Source organism: Camelus dromedarius, chromosome 23 (assembly GCF_036321535.1).
Source record: "Camelus dromedarius isolate mCamDro1 chromosome 23, mCamDro1.pat, whole genome shotgun sequence".
Classification (NCBI taxonomy): Eukaryota; Metazoa; Chordata; class Mammalia; order Artiodactyla; family Camelidae; genus Camelus; species Camelus dromedarius.
Window position 1 is genome coordinate 5,179,691 of NC_087458.1, and position 19,307 is coordinate 5,198,997.

Sequence of the window (19,307 nt, forward strand, 5' to 3'; positions counted from 1 at the left end):
AGACTTGGTTCTCACTGTCGACCTTCTCATTCAATCATGCCTATAGCTTGATTCATAATGACAAACATTTACTGGTTGCTGATCGTGTCTTTGGCACTGTCTGGATTTTGCAGTTTTGTAAGGTTTATCTGGGGACAGTACTTCAAACAGGCACATGAGATAACCAAGGAGGGTATTGCCCCCTTCATGTGGCTTATGGAGCACAAACATAGACATGAGATTGTTTGAGGCCAATTAGAAAAATGAGCTTGTTTTCTACTTTTCATTCAATCCCTGTTCATATTACAGATCTTTCAAACTTAGACAAAAAATTTCAGCTTAGCTTTATTTAAGTAAAAGTCAAAGAAAGGCAGATTTTATAAATGCTTTTACAGAACAACTAAACTCAGATTTCTGACAGACAGCTGCAAAATGTGAACATTGTACTAAGCATTGTCTTATGTATGGTCTGATACTGTGGAAAAGGAAAACTTGGATATGATTCTCACAGTGTGATATTCCTTCAATGGCAGAACCTTGTTCACTGTTTGCTACATGTATTAGCTCTCCTGCCTAAATCATAACATATGCGTGTTTTCTTTCAAGAACAGGAGGACATTTTAAAATGGCTTTTCCTTTCTCAAGAAATTTGAGCACATTTTCCTGCTCTCATTAGTTTCTATTGGAAAATATCTCTTTGTGTCGTTGTAATAAGGACCTATGATCAGTAATTCTTCTTTGGACACCTTGCTTCTTTGACATGGTGTATATAAGCCTTTTGGTCATATAATTTTCCAGGGACAGAGAAAAAGGATGTCATTCTTATCATGGGAAGGTAAGTCTTTTTTTGGGGGGGTGGGGTCTATGAGAAACAAGAATGGAAGAGACAAATGATGACATATAATCAGTTATTTATTTTCAATTTTCATGCAGTTCACCTTTTTTGATTTTATATACCGAAGGTGATTAATGAATGCAAAAGTACAGAGTTCGAATGGAAAGATAATAAAGGCAAGTGTACTATGCCATAATATTAACAAAGCACCTTTGACCTAAAGAATGCTTGTCTTATACATTTGCTTACATTGATATATTGGACAAACATTAATGTAACAGTCTAGAGGATAATAAAATATATCTCTCAGAAGAAAAAATACTTGAGCTCCAATCTCCCCAATACACATGGGTTCCTAAATGTAGAACTAGATAATATAGATTTCTTCTATTAAATACTTCAAAATCATACAATTCAAAAATTGCTAAGAATAAAAAGAAACTACCACCAATGGAAAAAAATACTGTAAATATTTTCAAATAAGTACAAGAAAAGATACCAACCCTGAAAGCATAATGATAGTTTTCTTAACGCCAAGTTGTGTTTGTCATTCTCCTATTCTTTCAGTAAGTTACTTTTTTTAACTTATTATTAGTTTCTCATTATTAATAAAAGTATCTGTGGAACTGATGAAATCCCAACGATTTTAAACCAGGATGAATATTACTGGCTGTTATATTGGACCTGATGTATTCTGAAGGGGATTGAGACCTGTCCCTGAAAGACACACGATTGGAATCATGACGGACAACACCACCATGAAAGTGTCCATATCCTGACTCTCCATAGTCATAATCTGCATTTCCATAGCTGCCATGTCTCCAACCTTGAAATGTACCATGTGTTTCATTCCCTGAGCTAGAACCAGACGTTCTATAACTAGCTGCAGACTGTCTACCTCCCACTTGAGAATTACCTTCACTGTCACTGAACTGAACATCACTAGACCCTGGGTGTCTACGGCTACCGGACACATCTGAGGTTTGTCCGTGCTCAGTCCGTGAGTGTTTGGAGCTGTCTCGTTCCTGCTCATGGCGGAGCCCCTGTCTGTGGGCAGCGCTGCTTCCGGACTCTGCGTGGACAGAGTCCCTCTCTCTAGGGGAGGCCCTGTGCCCTTGCTGAGAGTCTGAGTGCCTAGAGCTGACTCGCGCCTGGCCATGGGATCCCTCCTGCTGGTGCCTTGAGGTGGACCCAGATCTTCCCTGGGTGGTCACAGCTTGTCTCCCTGCATCTTGCTCGGAGCGCTCGCTGTCGCTGGCCGGGCTGACAGCGGATTCCCTGCGCCTACGGCTACCGGACACATCTGAGGTTTGTCCGTGCTCAGTCCGTGAGTGTCTGGAGCTGTCTCGTTCCTGCTCATGGCGGCGCCCCTGTCTGTGGGCAGCGCTGCTTCCGGACTCTGCGTGGACAGAGTCCCTCTCTGTAGGGGTGGCCCTGTGCCCTTGCTGAGAGTCTGAGTGCCTAGAGCTGACTCGCGCCTGGCCATGGGATCCCTCCTGCTGGTGCCTTGAGGTGGACCCAGATCTTCCCTGGGTGGTCACAGCTTGTCTCCCTCCATCTTGCTCGGAGCGCTCGCTGTCGCTGGCCGGGCTGACAGCGGATTCCCTGCGCCTACGGCTACCGGACACATCTGAGGTTTGTCCGTGCTCAGTCCGTGAGTGTCTGGAGCTGTCTCGTTCCTGCTCATGGCGGCGCCCCTGTCTGTGGGCAGCGCTGCTTCCGGACTCTGCGTGGACAGAGTCCCTCTCTGTAGGGGTGGCCCTGTGCCCTTGCTGAGAGTCTGAGTGCCTAGAGCTGACTCGCGCCTGGCCATGGGATCCCTCCTGCTGGTGCCTTGAGGTGGACCCAGATCTTCCCTGGGTGGTCACAGCTTGTCTCCCTGCATCTTGCTCGGAGCGCTCGCTGTCGCTGGCCGGGCTGACAGCGGATTCCCTGCGCCTACGGCTACCGGACACATCTGAGGTTTGTCCGTGCTCAGTCCGTGAGTGTCTGGAGCTGTCTCGTTCCTGCTCATGGCGGCGCCCCTGTCTGTGGGCAGCGCTGCTTCCGGACTCTGCGTGGACAGAGTCCCTCTCTGTAGGGGTGGCCCTGTGCCCTTGCTGAGAGTCTGAGTGCCTAGAGCTGACTCGCGCCTGGCCATGGGATCCCTCCTGCTGGTGCCTTGAGGTGGACCCAGATCTTCCCTGGGTGGTCACAGCTTGTCTCCCTGCATCTTGCTCGGAGCGCTCGCTGTCGCTGGCCGGGCTGACAGCGGATTCCCTGCGCCTACGGCTACCGGACACATCTGAGGTTTGTCCGTGCTCAGTCCGTGAGTGTCTGGAGCTGTCTCGTTCCTGCTCATGGCGGCGCCCCTGTCTGTGGGCAGCGCTGCTTCCGGACTCTGCGTGGACAGAGTCCCTCTCTGTAGGGGTGGCCCTGTGCCCTTGCTGAGAGTCTGAGTGCCTAGAGCTGACTCGCGCCTGGCCATGGGATCCCTCCTGCTGGTGCCTTGAGGTGGACCCAGATCTTCCCTGGGTGGTCACAGCTTGTCTCCCTGCATTTTGATCGGAGCGCTCGCTGTCGCTGGCCGGGCTGACAGCGGATTCCCTGCGTCTACGGCTACCGGACACATCTGAGGTTTGTCCGTGCTCAGTCCGTGAGTGTCTGGAGCTGTCTCGTTCCTGCTCATGGCGGCGCCCCTGTCTGTGGGCAGCGCTGCTTCCGGACTCTGCGTGGACAGAGTCCCTCTCTGTAGGGGTGGCCCTGTGCCCTTGCTGAGAGTCTGAGTGCCTAGAGCTGACTCGCGCCTGGCCATGGGATCCCTCCTGCTGGTGCCTTGAGGTGGACCCAGATCTTCCCTGGGTGGTCACAGCTTGTCTCCCTCCATCTTGCTCGGAGCGCTCGCTGTCGCTGGCCGGGCTGACAGCGGATTCCCTGCGTCTACGGCTACCGGACACATCTGAGGTTTGTCCGTGCTCAGTCTGTGAGTGTCTGGAGCTGTCTCGTTCCTGCTCATGGCGGCGCCCCTGTCTGTGGGCAGCGCTGCTTCCGGACTCTGCGTGGACAGAGTCCCTCTCTGTAGGGGTGGCCCTGTGCCCTTGCTGAGAGTCTGAGTGCCTAGAGCTGACTCGCGCCTGGCCATGGGATCCCTCCTGCTGGTGCCTTGAGGTGGACCCAGATCTTCCCTGGGTGGTCACAGCTTGTCTCCCTACATCTTGCTCGGAGCGCTCGCTGTCGCTGGCCGGGCTGACACTGGATTCCCTGCGTGTACGGCTACCGAACACATCTGAGGTTTGTCCGTGCTCAGTCCGTGAGTGTCTGGAGCTGTCTCGTTCCTGCTCATGGCGGCGCCCCTGTCTGTGGGCAGCGCTGCTTCCGGACTCTGCGTGGACAGAGTCCCTCTCTGTAGGGGTGGCCCTGTGCCCTTGCTGAGAGTCTGAGTGCCTAGAGCTGACTCGCGCCTGGCCATGGGATCCCTCCTGCTGGTGCCTTGAGGTGGACCCAGATCTTCCCTGGGTGGTCACAGCTTGTCTCCCTGCATCTTGCTCGGAGCGCTCGCTGTCGCTGGCCGGGCTGACAGCGGATTCCCTGCGCCTACGGCTACCGGACACATCTGAGGTTTGTCCGTGCTCAGTCCGTGAGTGTCTGGAGCTGTCTCGTTCCTGCTCATGGCGGCGCCCCTGTCTGTGGGCAGCGCTGCTTCCGGACTCTGCGTGGACAGAGTCCCTCTCTCTAGGGGAGGCCCTGTGCCCTTGCTGAGAGTCTGAGTGCCTAGAGCTGACTCGCGCCTGGCCATGGGATCCTTCCTGCTGGTGCCTTGAGGTGGACCCAGATCTTCCCTGGGTGGTCACAGCTTGTCTCCCTCCATCTTGCTCAGAGCGCTCGCTGTCGCTGGCCGGGCTGACACTGGATTCCCTGCGTGTATGGCTACCGAACACATCTGAGGTTTGTCCGTGCTCAGTCTGTGAGTGTCTGGAGCTGTCTCGTTCCTGCTCATGGCGGCGCCCCTGTCTGTGGGCAGCGCTGCTTCCGGACTCTGCGTGGACAGAGTCCCTCTCTGTAGGGGTGGCCCTGTGCCCTTGCTGAGAGTCTGAGTGCCTAGAGCTGACTCGCGCCTGGCCATGGGATCCCTCCTGCTGGTGCCTTGAGGTGGACCCAGATCTTCCCTGGGTGGTCACAGCTTGTCTCCCTCCATCTTGCTCGGAGCGCTCGCTGTCGCTGGTCGGGCTGACAGCGGATTCCCTGCGTCTACGGCTACCGGACACATCTGAGGTTTGTCCGTGCTCAGTCCGTGAGTGTCTGGAGCTGTCTCGTTCCTGCTCATGGCGGCGCCCCTGTCTGTGGGCAGCGCTGCTTCCAGACTCTGCGTGGACAGAGTCCCTCTCTGTAGGGGTGGCCCTGTGCCCTTGCTGAGAGTCTGAGTGCCTAGAGCTGACTCGCGCCTGGCCATGGGATCCCTCCTGCTGGTGCCTTGAGGTGGACCCAGATCTTCCCTGGGTGGTCACAGCTTGTCTCCCTCCATCTTGCTCGGAGCGCTCGCTGTCGCTGGCCGGGCTGACAGCGGATTCCCTGCGTCTACGGCTACCGGACACATCTGAGGTTTGTCCGTGCTCAGTCCGTGAGTGTCTGGAGCTGTCTCGTTCCTGCTCATGGCGGCGCCCCTGTCTGTGGGCAGCGCTGCTTCCGGACTCTGCGTGGACAGAGTCCCTCTCTGTAGGGGTGGCCCTGTGCCCTTGCTGAGAGTCTGAGTGCCTAGAGCTGACTCGCGCCTGGCCATGGGATCCCTCCTGCTGGTGCCTTGAGGTGGACCCAGATCTTCCCTGGGTGGTCACAGCTTGTCTCCCTCCATCTTGCTCGGAGCGCTCGCTGTCGCTGGCCGGGCTGACAGCGGATTCCCTGCGTCTACGGCTACCGGACACATCTGAGGTTTGTCCGTGCTCAGTCTGTGAGTGTCTGGAGCTGTCTCGTTCCTGCTCATGGCGGCGCCCCTGTCTGTGGGCAGCGCTGCTTCCGGACTCTGCGTGGACAGAGTCCCTCTCTGTAGGGGTGGCCCTGTGCCCTTGCTGAGAGTCTGAGTGCCTGGAGCTGACTCGCGCCTGGCCATGGGATCCCTCCTGCTGGTGCCTTGAGGTGGACCCAGATCTTCCCTGGGTGGTCACAGCTTGTCTCCCTGCATCTTGCTCGGAGCGCTCGCTGTCGCTGGCCGGGCTGACAGCGGATTCCCTGCGTGTACGGCTACCGAACACATCTGAGGTTTGTCCGTGCTCAGTCCGTGAGTGTCTGGAGCTGTCTCGTTCCTGCTCATGGCGGCGCCCCTGTCTGTGGGCAGCGCTGCTTCCGGACTCTGCGTGGACAGAGTCCCTCTCTGTAGGGGTGGCCCTGTGCCCTTGCTGAGAGTCTGAGTGCCTAGAGCTGACTCGCGCCTGGCCATGGGATCCCTCCTGCTGGTGCCTTGAGGTGGACCCAGATCTTCCCTGGGTGGTCACAGCTTGTCTCCCTGCATCTTGCTCGGAGCGCTCGCTGTCGCTGGCCGGGCTGACAGCGGATTCCCTGCGCCTACGGCTACCGGACACATCTGAGGTTTGTCCGTGCTCAGTCCGTGAGTGTCTGGAGCTGTCTCGTTCCTGCTCATGGCGGCGCCCCTGTCTGTGGGCAGCGCTGCTTCCAGACTCTGCGTGGACAGAGTCCCTCTCTGTAGGGGTGGCCCTGTGCCCTTGCTGAGAGTCTGAGTGCCTAGAGCTGACTCGCGCCTGGCCATGGGATCCCTCCTGCTGGTGCCTTGAGGTGGACCCAGATCTTCCCTGGGTGGTCACAGCTTGTCTCCCTCCATCTTGCTCGGAGCGCTCGCTGTCGCTGGCCGGGCTGACAGCGGATTCCCTGCGTCTACGGCTACCGGACACATCTGAGGTTTGTCCGTGCTCAGTCCGTGAGTGTCTGGAGCTGTCTCGTTCCTGCTCATGGCGGCGCCCCTGTCTGTGGGCAGCGCTGCTTCCGGACTCTGCGTGGACAGAGTCCCTCTCTGTAGGGGTGGCCCTGTGCCCTTGCTGAGAGTCTGAGTGCCTAGAGCTGACTCGCGCGTGGCCATGGGATCCCTCCTGCTGGTGCCTTGAGGTGGACCCAGATCTTCCCTGGGTGGTCACAGCTTGTCTCCCTCCATCTTGCTCGGAGCGCTCGCTGTCGCTGGCCGGGCTGACAGCGGATTCCCTGCGTCTACGGCTACCGGACACATCTGAGGTTTGTCCGTGCTCAGTCTGTGAGTGTCTGGAGCTGTCTCGTTCCTGCTCATGGCGGCGCCCCTGTCTGTGGGCAGCGCTGCTTCCGGACTCTGCGTGGACAGAGTCCCTCTCTCTAGGGGAGGCCCTGTGCCCTTGCTGAGAGTCTGAGTGCCTAGAGCTGACTCGCGCCTGGCCATGGGATCCCTCCTGCTGGTGCCTTGAGGTGGACCCAGATCTTCCCTGGGTGGTCACAGCTTGTCTCCCTCCATCTTGCTCGGAGCGCTCGCTGTCGCTGGTCGGGCTGACAGCGGATTCCCTGCGTCTACGGCTACCGGACACATCTGAGGTTTGTCCGTGCTCAGTCCGTGAGTGTCTGGAGCTGTCTCGTTCCTGCTCATGGCGGCGCCCCTGTCTGTGGGCAGCGCTGCTTCCAGACTCTGCGTGGACAGAGTCCCTCTCTGTAGGGGTGGCCCTGTGCCCTTGCTGAGAGTCTGAGTGCCTAGAGCTGACTCGCGCCTGGCCATGGGATCCCTCCTGCTGGTGCCTTGAGGTGGACCCAGATCTTCCCTGGGTGGTCACAGCTTGTCTCCCTCCATCTTGCTCGGAGCGCTCGCTGTCGCTGGCCGGGCTGACAGCGGATTCCCTGCGTCTACGGCTACCGGACACATCTGAGGTTTGTCCGTGCTCAGTCCGTGAGTGTCTGGAGCTGTCTCGTTCCTGCTCATGGCGGCGCCCCTGTCTGTGGGCAGCGCTGCTTCCGGACTCTGCGTGGACAGAGTCCCTCTCTGTAGGGGTGGCCCTGTGCCCTTGCTGAGAGTCTGAGTGCCTAGAGCTGACTCGCGCGTGGCCATGGGATCCCTCCTGCTGGTGCCTTGAGGTGGACCCAGATCTTCCCTGGGTGGTCACAGCTTGTCTCCCTCCATCTTGCTCGGAGCGCTCGCTGTCGCTGGCCGGGCTGACAGCGGATTCCCTGCGCCTACGGCTACCGGACACATCTGAGGTTTGTCCGTGCTCAGTCTGTGAGTGTCTGGAGCTGTCTCGTTCCTGCTCATGGCGGCGCCCCTGTCTGTGGGCAGCGCTGCTTCCGGACTCTGCGTGGACAGAGTCCCTCTCTGTAGGGGTGGCCCTGTGCCCTTGCTGAGAGTCTGAGTGCCTAGAGCTGACTCGCGCCTGGCCATGGGATCCCTCCTGCTGGTGCCTTGAGGTGGACCCAGATCTTCCCTGGGTGGTCACAGCTTGTCTCCCTGCATCTTGCTCGGAGCGCTCGCTGTCGCTGGCCGGGCTGACAGTGGATTCCCTGCGTCTACGGCTACCGGACACATCTGAGGTTTGTCCGTGCTCAGTCCGTGAGTGTCTCGAGCTGTCTCGTTCCTGCTCATGGCGGCGCCCCTGTCTGTGGGCAGCGCTGCTTCCGGACTCTGCGTGGACAGAGTCCCTCTCTCTAGGGGAGGCCCTGTGCCCTTGCTGAGAGTCTGAGTGCCTAGAGCTGACTCGCGCCTGGCCATGGGATCCTTCCTGCTGGTGCCTTGAGGTGGACCCAGATCTTCCCTGGGTGGTCACAGCTTGTCTCCCTCCATCTTGCTCGGAGCGCTCGCTGTCGCTGGCCGGGCTGACAGCGGATTCCCTGCGCCTACGGCTACCGGACACATCTGAGGTTTGTCCGTGCTCAGTCCGTGAGTGTCTGGAGCTGTCTCGTTCCTGCTCATGGCGGCGCCCCTGTCTGTGGGCAGCGCTGCTTCCGGACTCTGCGTGGACAGAGTCCCTCTCTGTAGGGGTGGCCCTGTGCCCTTGCTGAGAGTCTGAGTGCCTAGAGCTGACTCGCGCCTGGCCATGGGATCCCTCCTGCTGGTGCCTTGAGGTGGACTCAGATCTTCCCTGGGTGGTCACAGCTTGTCTCCCTCCATCTTGCTCGGAGCGCTCGCTGTCGCTAGCCGGGCTGACAGCGGATTCCCTGCGCCTACGGCTACCGGACACATCTGAGGTTTGTCCGTGCTCAGTCCGTGAGTGTCTGGAGCTGTCTCGTTCCTGCTCATGGCGGCGCCCCTGTCTGTGGGCAGCGCTGCTTCCGGACTCTGCGTGGACAGAGTCCCTCTCTGTAGGGGTGGCCCTGTGCCCTTGCTGAGAGTCTGAGTGCCTAGAGCTGACTCGCGCCTGGCCATGGGATCCCTCCGGCTGGTGCCTTGAGGTGGACCCAGATCTTCCCTGGGTGGTCACAGCTTGTCTCCCTGCATTTTGATCGGAGCGCTCGCTGTCGCTGGCCGGGCTCACAGCGGATTCCCTGCGTCTACGGCTACCGGACACATCTGAGGTTTGTCCGTGCTCAGTCCGTGAGTGTCTGGAGCTGTCTCGTTCCTGCTCATGGCGGCGCCCCTGTCTGTGGGCAGCGCTGCTTCCGGACTCTGCGTGGACAGAGTCCCTCTCTCTAGGGGAGGCCCTGTGCCCTTGCTGAGAGTCTGAGTGCCTAGAGCTGACTCGCGCCTGGCCATGGGATCCCTCCTGCTGGTGCCTTGAGGTGGACCCAGATCTTCCCTGGGTGGTCACAGCTTGTCTCCCTCCATCTTGCTCGGAGCGCTCGCTGTCGCTAGCCGGGCTGACAGCGGATTCCCTGCGTCTACGGCTACCGGACACATCTGAGGTTTGTCCGTGCTCAGTCCGTGAGTGTCTGGAGCTGTCTCGTTCCTGCTCATGGCGGCGCCCCTGTCTGTGGGCAGCGCTGCTTCCGGACTCTGCGTGGACAGAGTCCCTCTCTGTAGGGGTGGCCCTGTGCCCTTGCTGAGAGTCTGAGTGCCTAGAGCTGACTCGCGCCTGGCCATGGGATCCCTCTTGCTGGTGCCTTGAGGTGGACCCAGATCTTCCCTGGGTGGTCACAGCTTGTCTCCCTCCATCTTGCTCGGAGCGCTCGCTGTCGCTGGCCGGGCTGACAGCGGATTCCCTGCGTCTACGGCTACCGGACACATCTGAGGTTTGTCCGTGCTCAGTCCGTGAGTGTCTGGAGCTGTCTCGTTCCTGCTCATGGCGGCGCCCCTGTCTGTGGGCAGCGCTGCTTCCGGACTCTGCGTGGACAGAGTCCCTCTCTCTAGGGGAGGCCCTGTGCCCTTGCTGAGAGTCTGAGTGCCTAGAGCTGACTCGCGCCTGGCCATGGGATCCCTCCTGCTGGTGCCTTGAGGTGGACCCAGATCTTCCCTGGGTGGTCACAGCTTGTCTCCCTCCATCTTGCTCGGAGCGCTCGCTGTCGCTGGTCGGGCTGACAGCGGATTCCCTGCGTCTACGGCTACCGGACACATCTGAGGTTTGTCCGTGCTCAGTCCGTGAGTGTCTGGAGCTGTCTCGTTCCTGCTCATGGCGGCGCCCCTGTCTGTGGGCAGCGCTGCTTCCGGACTCTGCGTGGACAGAGTCCCTCTCTGTAGGGGTGGCCCTGTGCCCTTGCTGAGAGTCTGAGTGCCTAGAGCTGACTCGCGCCTGGCCATGGGATCCCTCCTGCTGGTGCCTTGAGGTGGACCCAGATCTTCCCTGGGTGGTCACAGCTTGTCTCCCTCCATCTTGCTCGGAGCGCTCGCTGTCGCTGGCCGGGCTGACAGCGGATTCCCTGCGTGTACGGCTACCGGACACATCTGAGGTTTGTCCGTGCTCAGTCCGTGAGTGTCTGGAGCTGTCTCGTTCCTGCTCATGGCGGCGCCCCTGTCTGTGGGCAGCGCTGCTTCCGGACTCTGCGTGGACAGAGTCCCTCTCTGTAGGGGTGGCCCTGTGCCCTTGCTGAGAGTCTGAGTGCCTAGAGCTGACTCGCGCCTGGCCATGGGATCCCTCCTGCTGGTGCCTTGAGGTGGACCCAGATCTTCCCTGGGTGGTCACAGCTTGTCTCCCTCCATCTTGCTCGGAGCGCTTGCTGTCGCTGGCCCGGCTGACAGCGGATTCCCTGCGTGTACGGCTACCGGACACATCTGAGGTTTGTCCGTGCTCAGTCCGTGAGTGTCTGGAGCTGTCTCGTTCCTGCTCATGGCGGCGCCCCTGTCTGTGGGCAGCGCTGCTTCCGGACTCTGCGTGGACAGAGTCCCTCTCTGTAGGGGTGGCCCTGTGCCCTTGCTGAGAGTCTGAGTGCCTAGAGCTGACTCGCGCCTGGCCATGGGATCCCTCCTGCTGGTGCCTTGAGGTGGACCCAGATCTTCCCTGGGTGGTCACAGCTTGTCTCCCTGCATTTTGCTCGGAGCGCTCGCTGTCGCTGGCCGGGCTGACAGTGGATTCCCTGCGTCTACGGCTACCGAACACATCTGAGGTTTGTCCGTGCTCAGTCCGTGAGTGTCTGGAGCTGTCTCGTTCCTGCTCATGGCGGCGCCCCTGTCTGTGGGCAGCGCTGCTTCCGGACTCTGCGTGGACAGAGTCCCTCTCTGTAGGGGTGGCCCTGTGCCCTTGCTGAGAGTCTGAGTGCCTAGAGCTGACTCGCGCCTGGCCATGGGATCCCTCCTGCTGGTGCCTTGAGGTGGACCCAGATCTTCCCTGGGTGGTCACAGCTTGTCTCCCTGCATCTTGCTCGGAGCGCTCGCTGTCGCTGGCCGGGCTGACAGCGGATTCCCTGCGCCTACGGCTACCGGACACATCTGAGGTTTGTCCGTGCTCAGTCCGTGAGTGTCTGGAGCTGTCTCGTTCCTGCTCATGGCGGCGCCCCTGTCTGTGGGCAGCGCTGCTTCCGGACTCTGCGTGGACAGAGTCCCTCTCTCTAGGGGAGGCCCTGTGCCCTTGCTGAGAGTCTGAGTGCCTAGAGCTGACTCGCGCCTGGCCATGGGATCCTTCCTGCTGGTGCCTTGAGGTGGACCCAGATCTTCCCTGGGTGGTCACAGCTTGTCTCCCTCCATCTTGCTCAGAGCGCTCGCTGTCGCTGGCCGGGCTGACAGCGGATTCCCTGCGTGTATGGCTACCGAACACATCTGAGGTTTGTCCGTGCTCAGTCTGTGAGTGTCTGGAGCTGTCTCGTTCCTGCTCATGGCGGCGCCCCTGTCTGTGGGCAGCGCTGCTTCCGGACTCTGCGTGGACAGAGTCCCTCTCTGTAGGGGTGGCCCTGTGCCCTTGCTGAGAGTCTGAGTGCCTAGAGCTGACTCGCGCGTGGCCATGGGATCCCTCCTGCTGGTGCCTTGAGGTGGACCCAGATCTTCCCTGGGTGGTCACAGCTTGTCTCCCTGCATTTTGATCGGAGCGCTCGCTGTCGCTGGCCGGGCTGACAGCGGATTCCCTGCGTCTACGGCTACCGGACACATCTGAGGTTTGTCCGTGCTCAGTCTGTGAGTGTCTGGAGCTGTCTCGTTCCTGCTCATGGCGGCGCCCCTGTCTGTGGGCAGCGCTGTTCCTGGACTCTGCGTGGACTGAATCCCTCCCTCTAGAGAACTCCCTTTGCTCCTGTGAATGACTTGCGTTTTCTGCATGCTCATTTTTGTTTTCAGAGGCAGATTGATGGTAGCTGTGTGAGTCTTCTGAGCGTCCTTCGCTGTCCGTGTCCTCACTAGTAGTGTATCCTTCGTTTGTGATATTCGTCAAAGGAGGAGATGGGTTTTCATATCTAATTTTTGAGTCTTTGATTGTATCATTTATATTTCTCTCTATGAAGGTAATTTTTTCTTTTGATTTTATGTCTGGAGTTCTTCTATTTCTTTGCTTTTCTAATTGAAAATCTGTAGTAGTATCTATAGTTTCTTCAGATTCTTGATATGAGTCCACATAGCGTGGTGTTCCCGATTTTGCTCGTACTGTACTTTTATTTTCATAATGATATTCGTCTTCATTTCCCTCATATCCCCTGTCGGGGCTTACACTTGAGTTTCGGCTTCTTCCTTTCAGTTCAGTTGAACTTGATCTCCTTATGTTTTCCCCTCTTGACTTCTTAGCATAACCGTGTCTGTGTCCTGAAGTAACTCTTACTCCTCTTCTTCCTCCGCTTCCAGAATGGGACCCGTGTCTGTTTCTTCCTCTTCCTCTTGGGCTCTTTGATCTATCTTTCTCCTTTCCATCACTGCTTGTTGAATGAGTGGACTTTCTCTTTTTTTCTTCTTTATCCTCTTCTTCTATGACATCTTCTTCATCTTCATGATGGTGTCTATACTTTTTCTGCTTATGCCCTGATGTGTGGAAATTCTGTCTCCTGGTTGAATTATAATATGCTTGGGCCAACTTGAACACCATCAGAAAAAACTCTGTAAAGTCTATTTTCTTGTCGTGGTCTATATCGAGGATATGCATGAAGACATCAGCAGTATCTGGGTCATCTGGGTTCTGTACAGAGGGAAGATAGAGAAGGAAAGTATATGAGATTGACTCAGATGGTCAATTAAATAGACAAAGTTAATCTAGGGAATGTGAATTCTTGGTATGTAAAAAGACAACCAAATTTTTCTGTAATAATATTTATCTTAACAGGAAGCTGCTGATAATGTAGTAAAAGAAATGTATCCTAATCGTGGTGACAGAACAATTTGATGGGGCAAATTCTATTTTACTACTTCTTCAAATGTAAATAGTGTATAAGTTCCATAACTGTATTCTCTTTTAGATATACCCTCTTTACATTCTTGAAATTAAAATGAGTGTTACGATGAATTAACTAACTAGTATTCCTTTTATTTGTCAGTAATTATTTATATTATGTTTTTTCACAGATCGGATGTGTGTTTGTGTGTGTGTGTGCGTGCGTGTGTGTATAGTATACCTAGAGGCATAAAGAAGGCAAACAAATTATACCTGTTTTGAAATAAGATTAAATCAGTGCATCTTACAAAACAAATGTCAGCAAAATTTCACACTAATATTTTGACAGATTTTTGATGCAGAACAGAAATACTATGCACTACAGTCCTGGCAGATATCTTTTACCTTCAGGATTGGTCGAAACTCCACTTCCAGAAGTTCCTTCAGTTCTTTTTTGCTCAGTGTTTCAGTCTCCTTATCGGTTTTTGAATATTGATGGAATAGGTCGATGATGGCAGTGATGTTTTCCAGAAGAGAAGACATGTTTTGGAAGTATATGGGAACCTAGAAAGAAGAAATATAAATGTGCCTTTTTAATGTTTCTTTTCTTTCGTAGTTCATATCCTTTATTATAAAGAATTTCCACATTTTAAAATCCATATCTTACCCTATGTAGTGCAGCTTTAAAAATGGAAGATGGCCAGGAAAAATTTTTATTATCTACATAGTGTAGATCAACACAAAGTTTGACTGAATTACTAAAACTGCCAACATTTGGCCTTGAACCCATTCCCAGCAGGATTTAAATCCTCTCACAGACCCTAGTGTACTGTAGATAAGATATCCTTTTGTTGATGTGGCCATTGTCCATGGCAGGATTTTAGAAAGGCTATTGGTCAGAAGCAGGAAAGTTTATTCATGCCAATTTGCTAAGAATCAATTCTCCAAAAGGTAATTTGCTAGTGATCGCTGTGTTGGAAGGCAGTTTCCTGAATCCTATTTTGTCAGATGGCTGAGACACTCAGTGAACTTCCTCTCTGTTTACTTGGGTTTTTTATTTTTAATTCGATAGAATGGCTTTAATAGATTTTCAGTATTATAAAGAAGTTTTGATTGGATCAAATGGCTTTACTAACTTTTGAATATTATACAAGATATTTTGTTGTCTAGCTTTCATTTTGCCACTTAAAGAATAGTGTTTAAGGAATGTTCAATTTATCTCACTGGTGAACAAAGGAATTACTAAGCATGTCCGTACAGTCTAATTTTTAACATGAAAGCATCGTAGTGACTGCTTTAGAACTTTTAAAACTAGGCCAAAGATGTCCTTAATTTTTTAGTTCACTGAGGACTTGGAAGCCTTAGAAAATAACAGTGTGAAAGGCTTTACTGTGGTAGCTGGATCTATGGCATTTATGGACCTTGGATTTTTGGTAAGAGGAAGTAGGTATTGATTTATATTTGACTTGGTTAAATATGTATTTTGATAAGCTTGTGGATAAACACTAAAAAAAAATGTATAACTTTGAAACCATTAATAGAAGAAAAAGGGGAAAAACTTGATCATTTTAGTAGAAGCCAGGGAAGAAAAAAAATAAGAAGCATAGAAAAGGCAGGGTAAACACGAAGTATAAAGTGAAAGAGTAGAGTAGAATTAAATATAATTTTATCATTAATTACAGTAGGTGTAAAATGGACCAGACTTTCTGGTTAAAGGACAGATTGTAAAGACTAGATTAAAATATAGTTATATGCTTTTTACAAAAATACACTGAAAATTTTAAGATTCTTTTAGCTACTAATATCTGTGGTGATATTTCGGACCTGGACTTTGCTGTAGTTAGACAGTCTCCAAAATCTCAGTCTCAAGGATTTACTCTTTGTCTTTCACTTGTACCCAGACTTCAGTAATTCTTTGACCTCACAATTCACTGCTTTCTGTACTCACTTCCCTTTTCAGCTTGGTTAGACATTATAGTTTATCTCCATCATTGCTCCTTGCATACACGCTCTATTTCTTGTCCCACACTCTCTTGTACTCACTGGCAAAAGTTCCAACAGTGCTCCCTTTCCTTTATCTCAGAAGATGACCTGCTTTTTATTCCACTGAAATCTTGAAAGCCATTAGAAAATTATTTCTTCATTGTCCCAATATCTGATTAGCCAGCCTATTGCATTTGACTCCATATATACCTTAACCTTCACTGCTTTTCTGGTGGATAAACTGTCTGTGCTGCTCTCCTCTGTTTTGGCACTGGACCCCACTCTCTCTTGTGTATTCAAACACTGTGGTTTTGCAGTTGTCCACTTTTCCTCCCACATCATCGGCTTCTTTTTCTTTACTGGATCATTCCCTTCAGCATGTATTCATGCTGAAATGTCTCTTATTAACTACCCTCTTCCTCATTGTACATATCCCTTTAAGCACCACCTGATTTATCTTTTCTCTTTTATAGCAAAACCCCTTTCTCAGTATTCTTTGCTAACCCCTCATCTTCTGCTCAATCTAAAAATGTTGGAAATCCCCATGGCCCATGTCTTTGACCTTCTTTTTTAATATATCTATTTAATTTTCTATCTCATTGAGTCTCTTGACTTCAGATACCATCTCTCTGATGACTTCCAAATTGAAACCTCTAAGCATGACCTTTCCTTTGATTTCTACATTCATTCATTTACACTTTAATTTATTTAACAAATATGGAACACCTACTACAGGATTAGGTACTATTGTATGCTCTGGGGATATGGTAATAAAAATAGATGAGATGTGTTCTTATGAAGACAATAAGCAAATAAATGAATGAAGCAATTAGGTAGTGAGAAATGATATACATACCATTGAAAGAAGAATGGTGCTATATGGAGTGTTGAGAGGGGTATTTTAGATTGATCAGAGAAGATTTGGTGGTAGAAAGGATATTTGAGCTGAAAATGGAAAAACAAGAAAGACTAATCTTGTTGGTTACTTGGAAAAATTTAGGTGAAAGGAGAAGTGCAGTGATCCCAACATGAGAAGTAACTTGGTGTGTTAGTGCTGTAGACAAAGGACAACTCGAGAACATTGTGGGCAAATCAGAAGTGATACAACTTAAAGTCAGATTTACAGATGGGTGAAAAAATGATGATTTAAATAGGATAACATTTGTACATTTTATTCTAAGTATTATGAGAAGTCACTAAATGATTTTTTTTATAAGATAGTAATTTAATACGATTCAGTTTTTAAAGGATCACTTTGTAGAATGGCTTATTAGGTGGTTTCAGAATAACAGTCCTTTGAGAACAACTAGAAAGCTGGAGTGTGTGCACACGCACGTCTGTTTAGGCATTATAATCTATCAAAACTATGACAATTTATTGAAGCCTACATTTAGATTGGAAGGAAGTTCAGTAGTTTGGGGAGTTAAGTAACTGCAATTTTTAAAAAGCAAATGAGAGGTATCAAGCCACAGATTCCAAAAGTATTATAAACTCCAAGCAAGATATATAAAAGAAAACCACACCTAGACACATAATAAAAAAAAGTGTTTAACACTTAAGACAATGAGGAACTCTTAAAAGTAGCAAGAGAAAAACCAGATATTATTTTCAAAGGAGCAACTATAGGACTGACAGTTGATTTTTCAAAAGAAATAATGGAAGCCCAAAGACAATGAAATGTACTCCTCATCTTTCTGTAGGAAAATAAGTTCTATACTAGAATTCTATACCCAGTGAAAGTATCCATGAAGAAGAAAGCTTAAGTAAGGACATCTTCAAGTAAACAAATATCACCAGTAGATCTGCCATGAAAGAAATATTAAAGAATGATCCTAGTTAGAAGCACAGAGAGGCAGGAAAGAATGAAGAAAAGTCAAAAAATTGTGTGGGGAAATCTAAATGGATATTTTGATTGAAAATAATAATAATTTTTTTTCAGGATTTAAGATAGAATTAAAATGCATAACAATATCAGATAAGGGTGGAGGGGGTAAATGGAGTTTAAGTACTGTAGGATACTTGAATTGTTTGAGTAATATTAAAGTATTTTTATAATATACTCTAGTAGTCAAGGAAATGTGCTGTAATCTCTAGGGTAAGCATAAAAAGAATGGTAGAAGAATATATAATTAAGAAGTTAATGTGATAAAAATTAACTGACAAATATTGAATTTATCAAAAAATGTCAAGAAGACAAAAAGAAACGTAGAATAGGTGGGCTGATAGAAACTAAGTAGTAATATGGTAGATTTAAACCAAATAGTGCAGTGGTAACTGAATATGAATGGACTAAATACTGCAATTTAAAAACAAAGATTGTCAGACTAGATTGAAGAAAAATTACATGCTGCCCACAAGAGACACACATTAAAGATCTAGAATTGCCAAAGCATTACTGAAGAAAAAGAAAGAGGCTGGACGAATAACTCTCCCAGACTTCAGACAATACTATAGGGCTACAGTCATCAAGACAGCATGGCATTGGTACAAAAACAGACATACAGGCCAATGGAACAGAATAGAGAGCCCAGAAATGAACCCGCAAACTTGTGATCAACTAATCTTCAACAAAGGAGGCAAGAATATACAATGGAATAAAGATAGTCTCTTCAGCAAATGGTGTTGGGAAAACTGGACAGCAACGTGTAAATCAGTGAAGCTAGAACACTCCCTTACAGCATACACAAAAATAAACTCAAAATGGATCAAAGACTTAAACATAAGACAAGATACAATAAACCTCCTAGAAGAAAATATAGGCAAAACATTATCTCACATACATCTCAAAAATGTTTTCCTAGGGCAGTCTACCCAAGCAATAGAAATAAAAGCAAGAATAAACAAACGGGACCTAATTAAACTTACAAGCTTCTGCACAGCAAAGGAAACCATAAGTAAAACAAAACAACAACCTACAAAATGGGAGAAAATTTTTGCAAATGATGAAATTGACAAAGACTTGATCTCCAGAATATATAAGCAGCTCATACAACATAATAAGAAAAAAACAACCCAATCCAAAAATGGGCAGGAGACCTAAACAAGCAATTCTCCAAGGAAGAAATACAAATGATCAATAGACACATGAAAAAATGCTCAGTATCACTAATTACCAGAGAACTGCAAATCAAAACTACAATGAGGTATCACCTCACACCAGTCAGAATAGCCATCATTCAAAAGTCCACAAATAACGAATGCTGGAGAGGCTGTGGAGAAAAGGGAACCCTCCTACATTGCTGGTGGGAATGCAATTTGGTGCAGTCATTGTGGAAAACAGTATGGAGATTCCTCAAAAGACTAGGAATAGACTTTCCATATGACCCAGTAATCCCACTCCTGGGCATATATCCAGAAGGAACCCTACTTCAAAAGGACACCTGCACCCCAATGTTCATAGCAGCACTCTTTACAATAGCCAAGACATGGAAAAAGCCTGAATGTCCATCAACAGATGACTGGATAAAGAAGCTGTGGTATATTTATACAATGGAATACTATTCGGCCATAAAAACCGACAACATAACGCCATTTGCAGCAACATGGATGTCCCTGGAGAATGTCATTCTAAGTGAAGTAAGCCAGAAAGAGAAAGAAAAATACCATATGAAATCGCTCATATGTGGAATCTAAAAAAAAACAAAAACAAACAAACAAACAAAAAACATAAATGCAAAACAGAAACAGACTGGACATGGAATATGGACCTGTGGTTGCCACGGGGTGGGGAGTGGGAAGGGACAGGCTGGGATTTTGAAATTTGTGGATGCTGACAGGCATGTGCAGAATAGATAAATGGGATTATGCTGTATAGCACAGGGAAATACATGTGGGATCTTGTGGTGGCTCACAGCGAAGGAGAATGTGAC

General features: G+C 50.7%; 1 protein-coding gene and 1 long non-coding RNA gene across 4 annotated transcripts in view; one reads left to right on the forward strand and one right to left on the reverse strand.

The window, feature by feature from the left end:
* Positions 1-19,307, forward strand: part of LOC135318971 (uncharacterized) — a 144,418-nt gene that overhangs the window by 30,723 nt on the left and 94,388 nt on the right. The gene's annotated exons all lie outside the window — the stretch shown is intronic.
* Positions 896-13,998, reverse strand: LOC105093908 (filaggrin). The gene is made up of 3 exons (XM_064478134.1): positions 13,861-13,998; positions 12,944-13,263; positions 896-12,235 (listed from the first exon to the last, which is right to left on the reverse strand). The coding sequence occupies exons 1-3, from the start codon at positions 13,996-13,998 to the stop codon at positions 1,420-1,422; spliced, it is 11,274 nt and encodes a 3,757-aa protein (XP_064334204.1). The 3' UTR covers positions 896-1,419.

What these genes read in the sequence shown, in the direction of transcription:
- LOC105093908 (XM_064478134.1), bottom strand. Translation starts at nt 13,998, where the DNA reads ATGTCTTCTCTTCTGGAAAACATCACTGCCATCATCGACCTATTCCAT. An exon ending in AGTTTCGACCAATCCTGAAG is followed by an intron (nt 13,264 to 13,860) that starts GTAAAAGATATC and finishes CCCTCTGTACAG; the next exon opens with AACCCAGATGACCCAGATAC. An exon ending in AGAGGAAGAAACAGACACGG is followed by an intron (nt 12,236 to 12,943) that starts GTCCCATTCTGG and finishes CGGTAGCCGTAG; the next exon opens with ACGCAGGGAATCCGCTGTCA.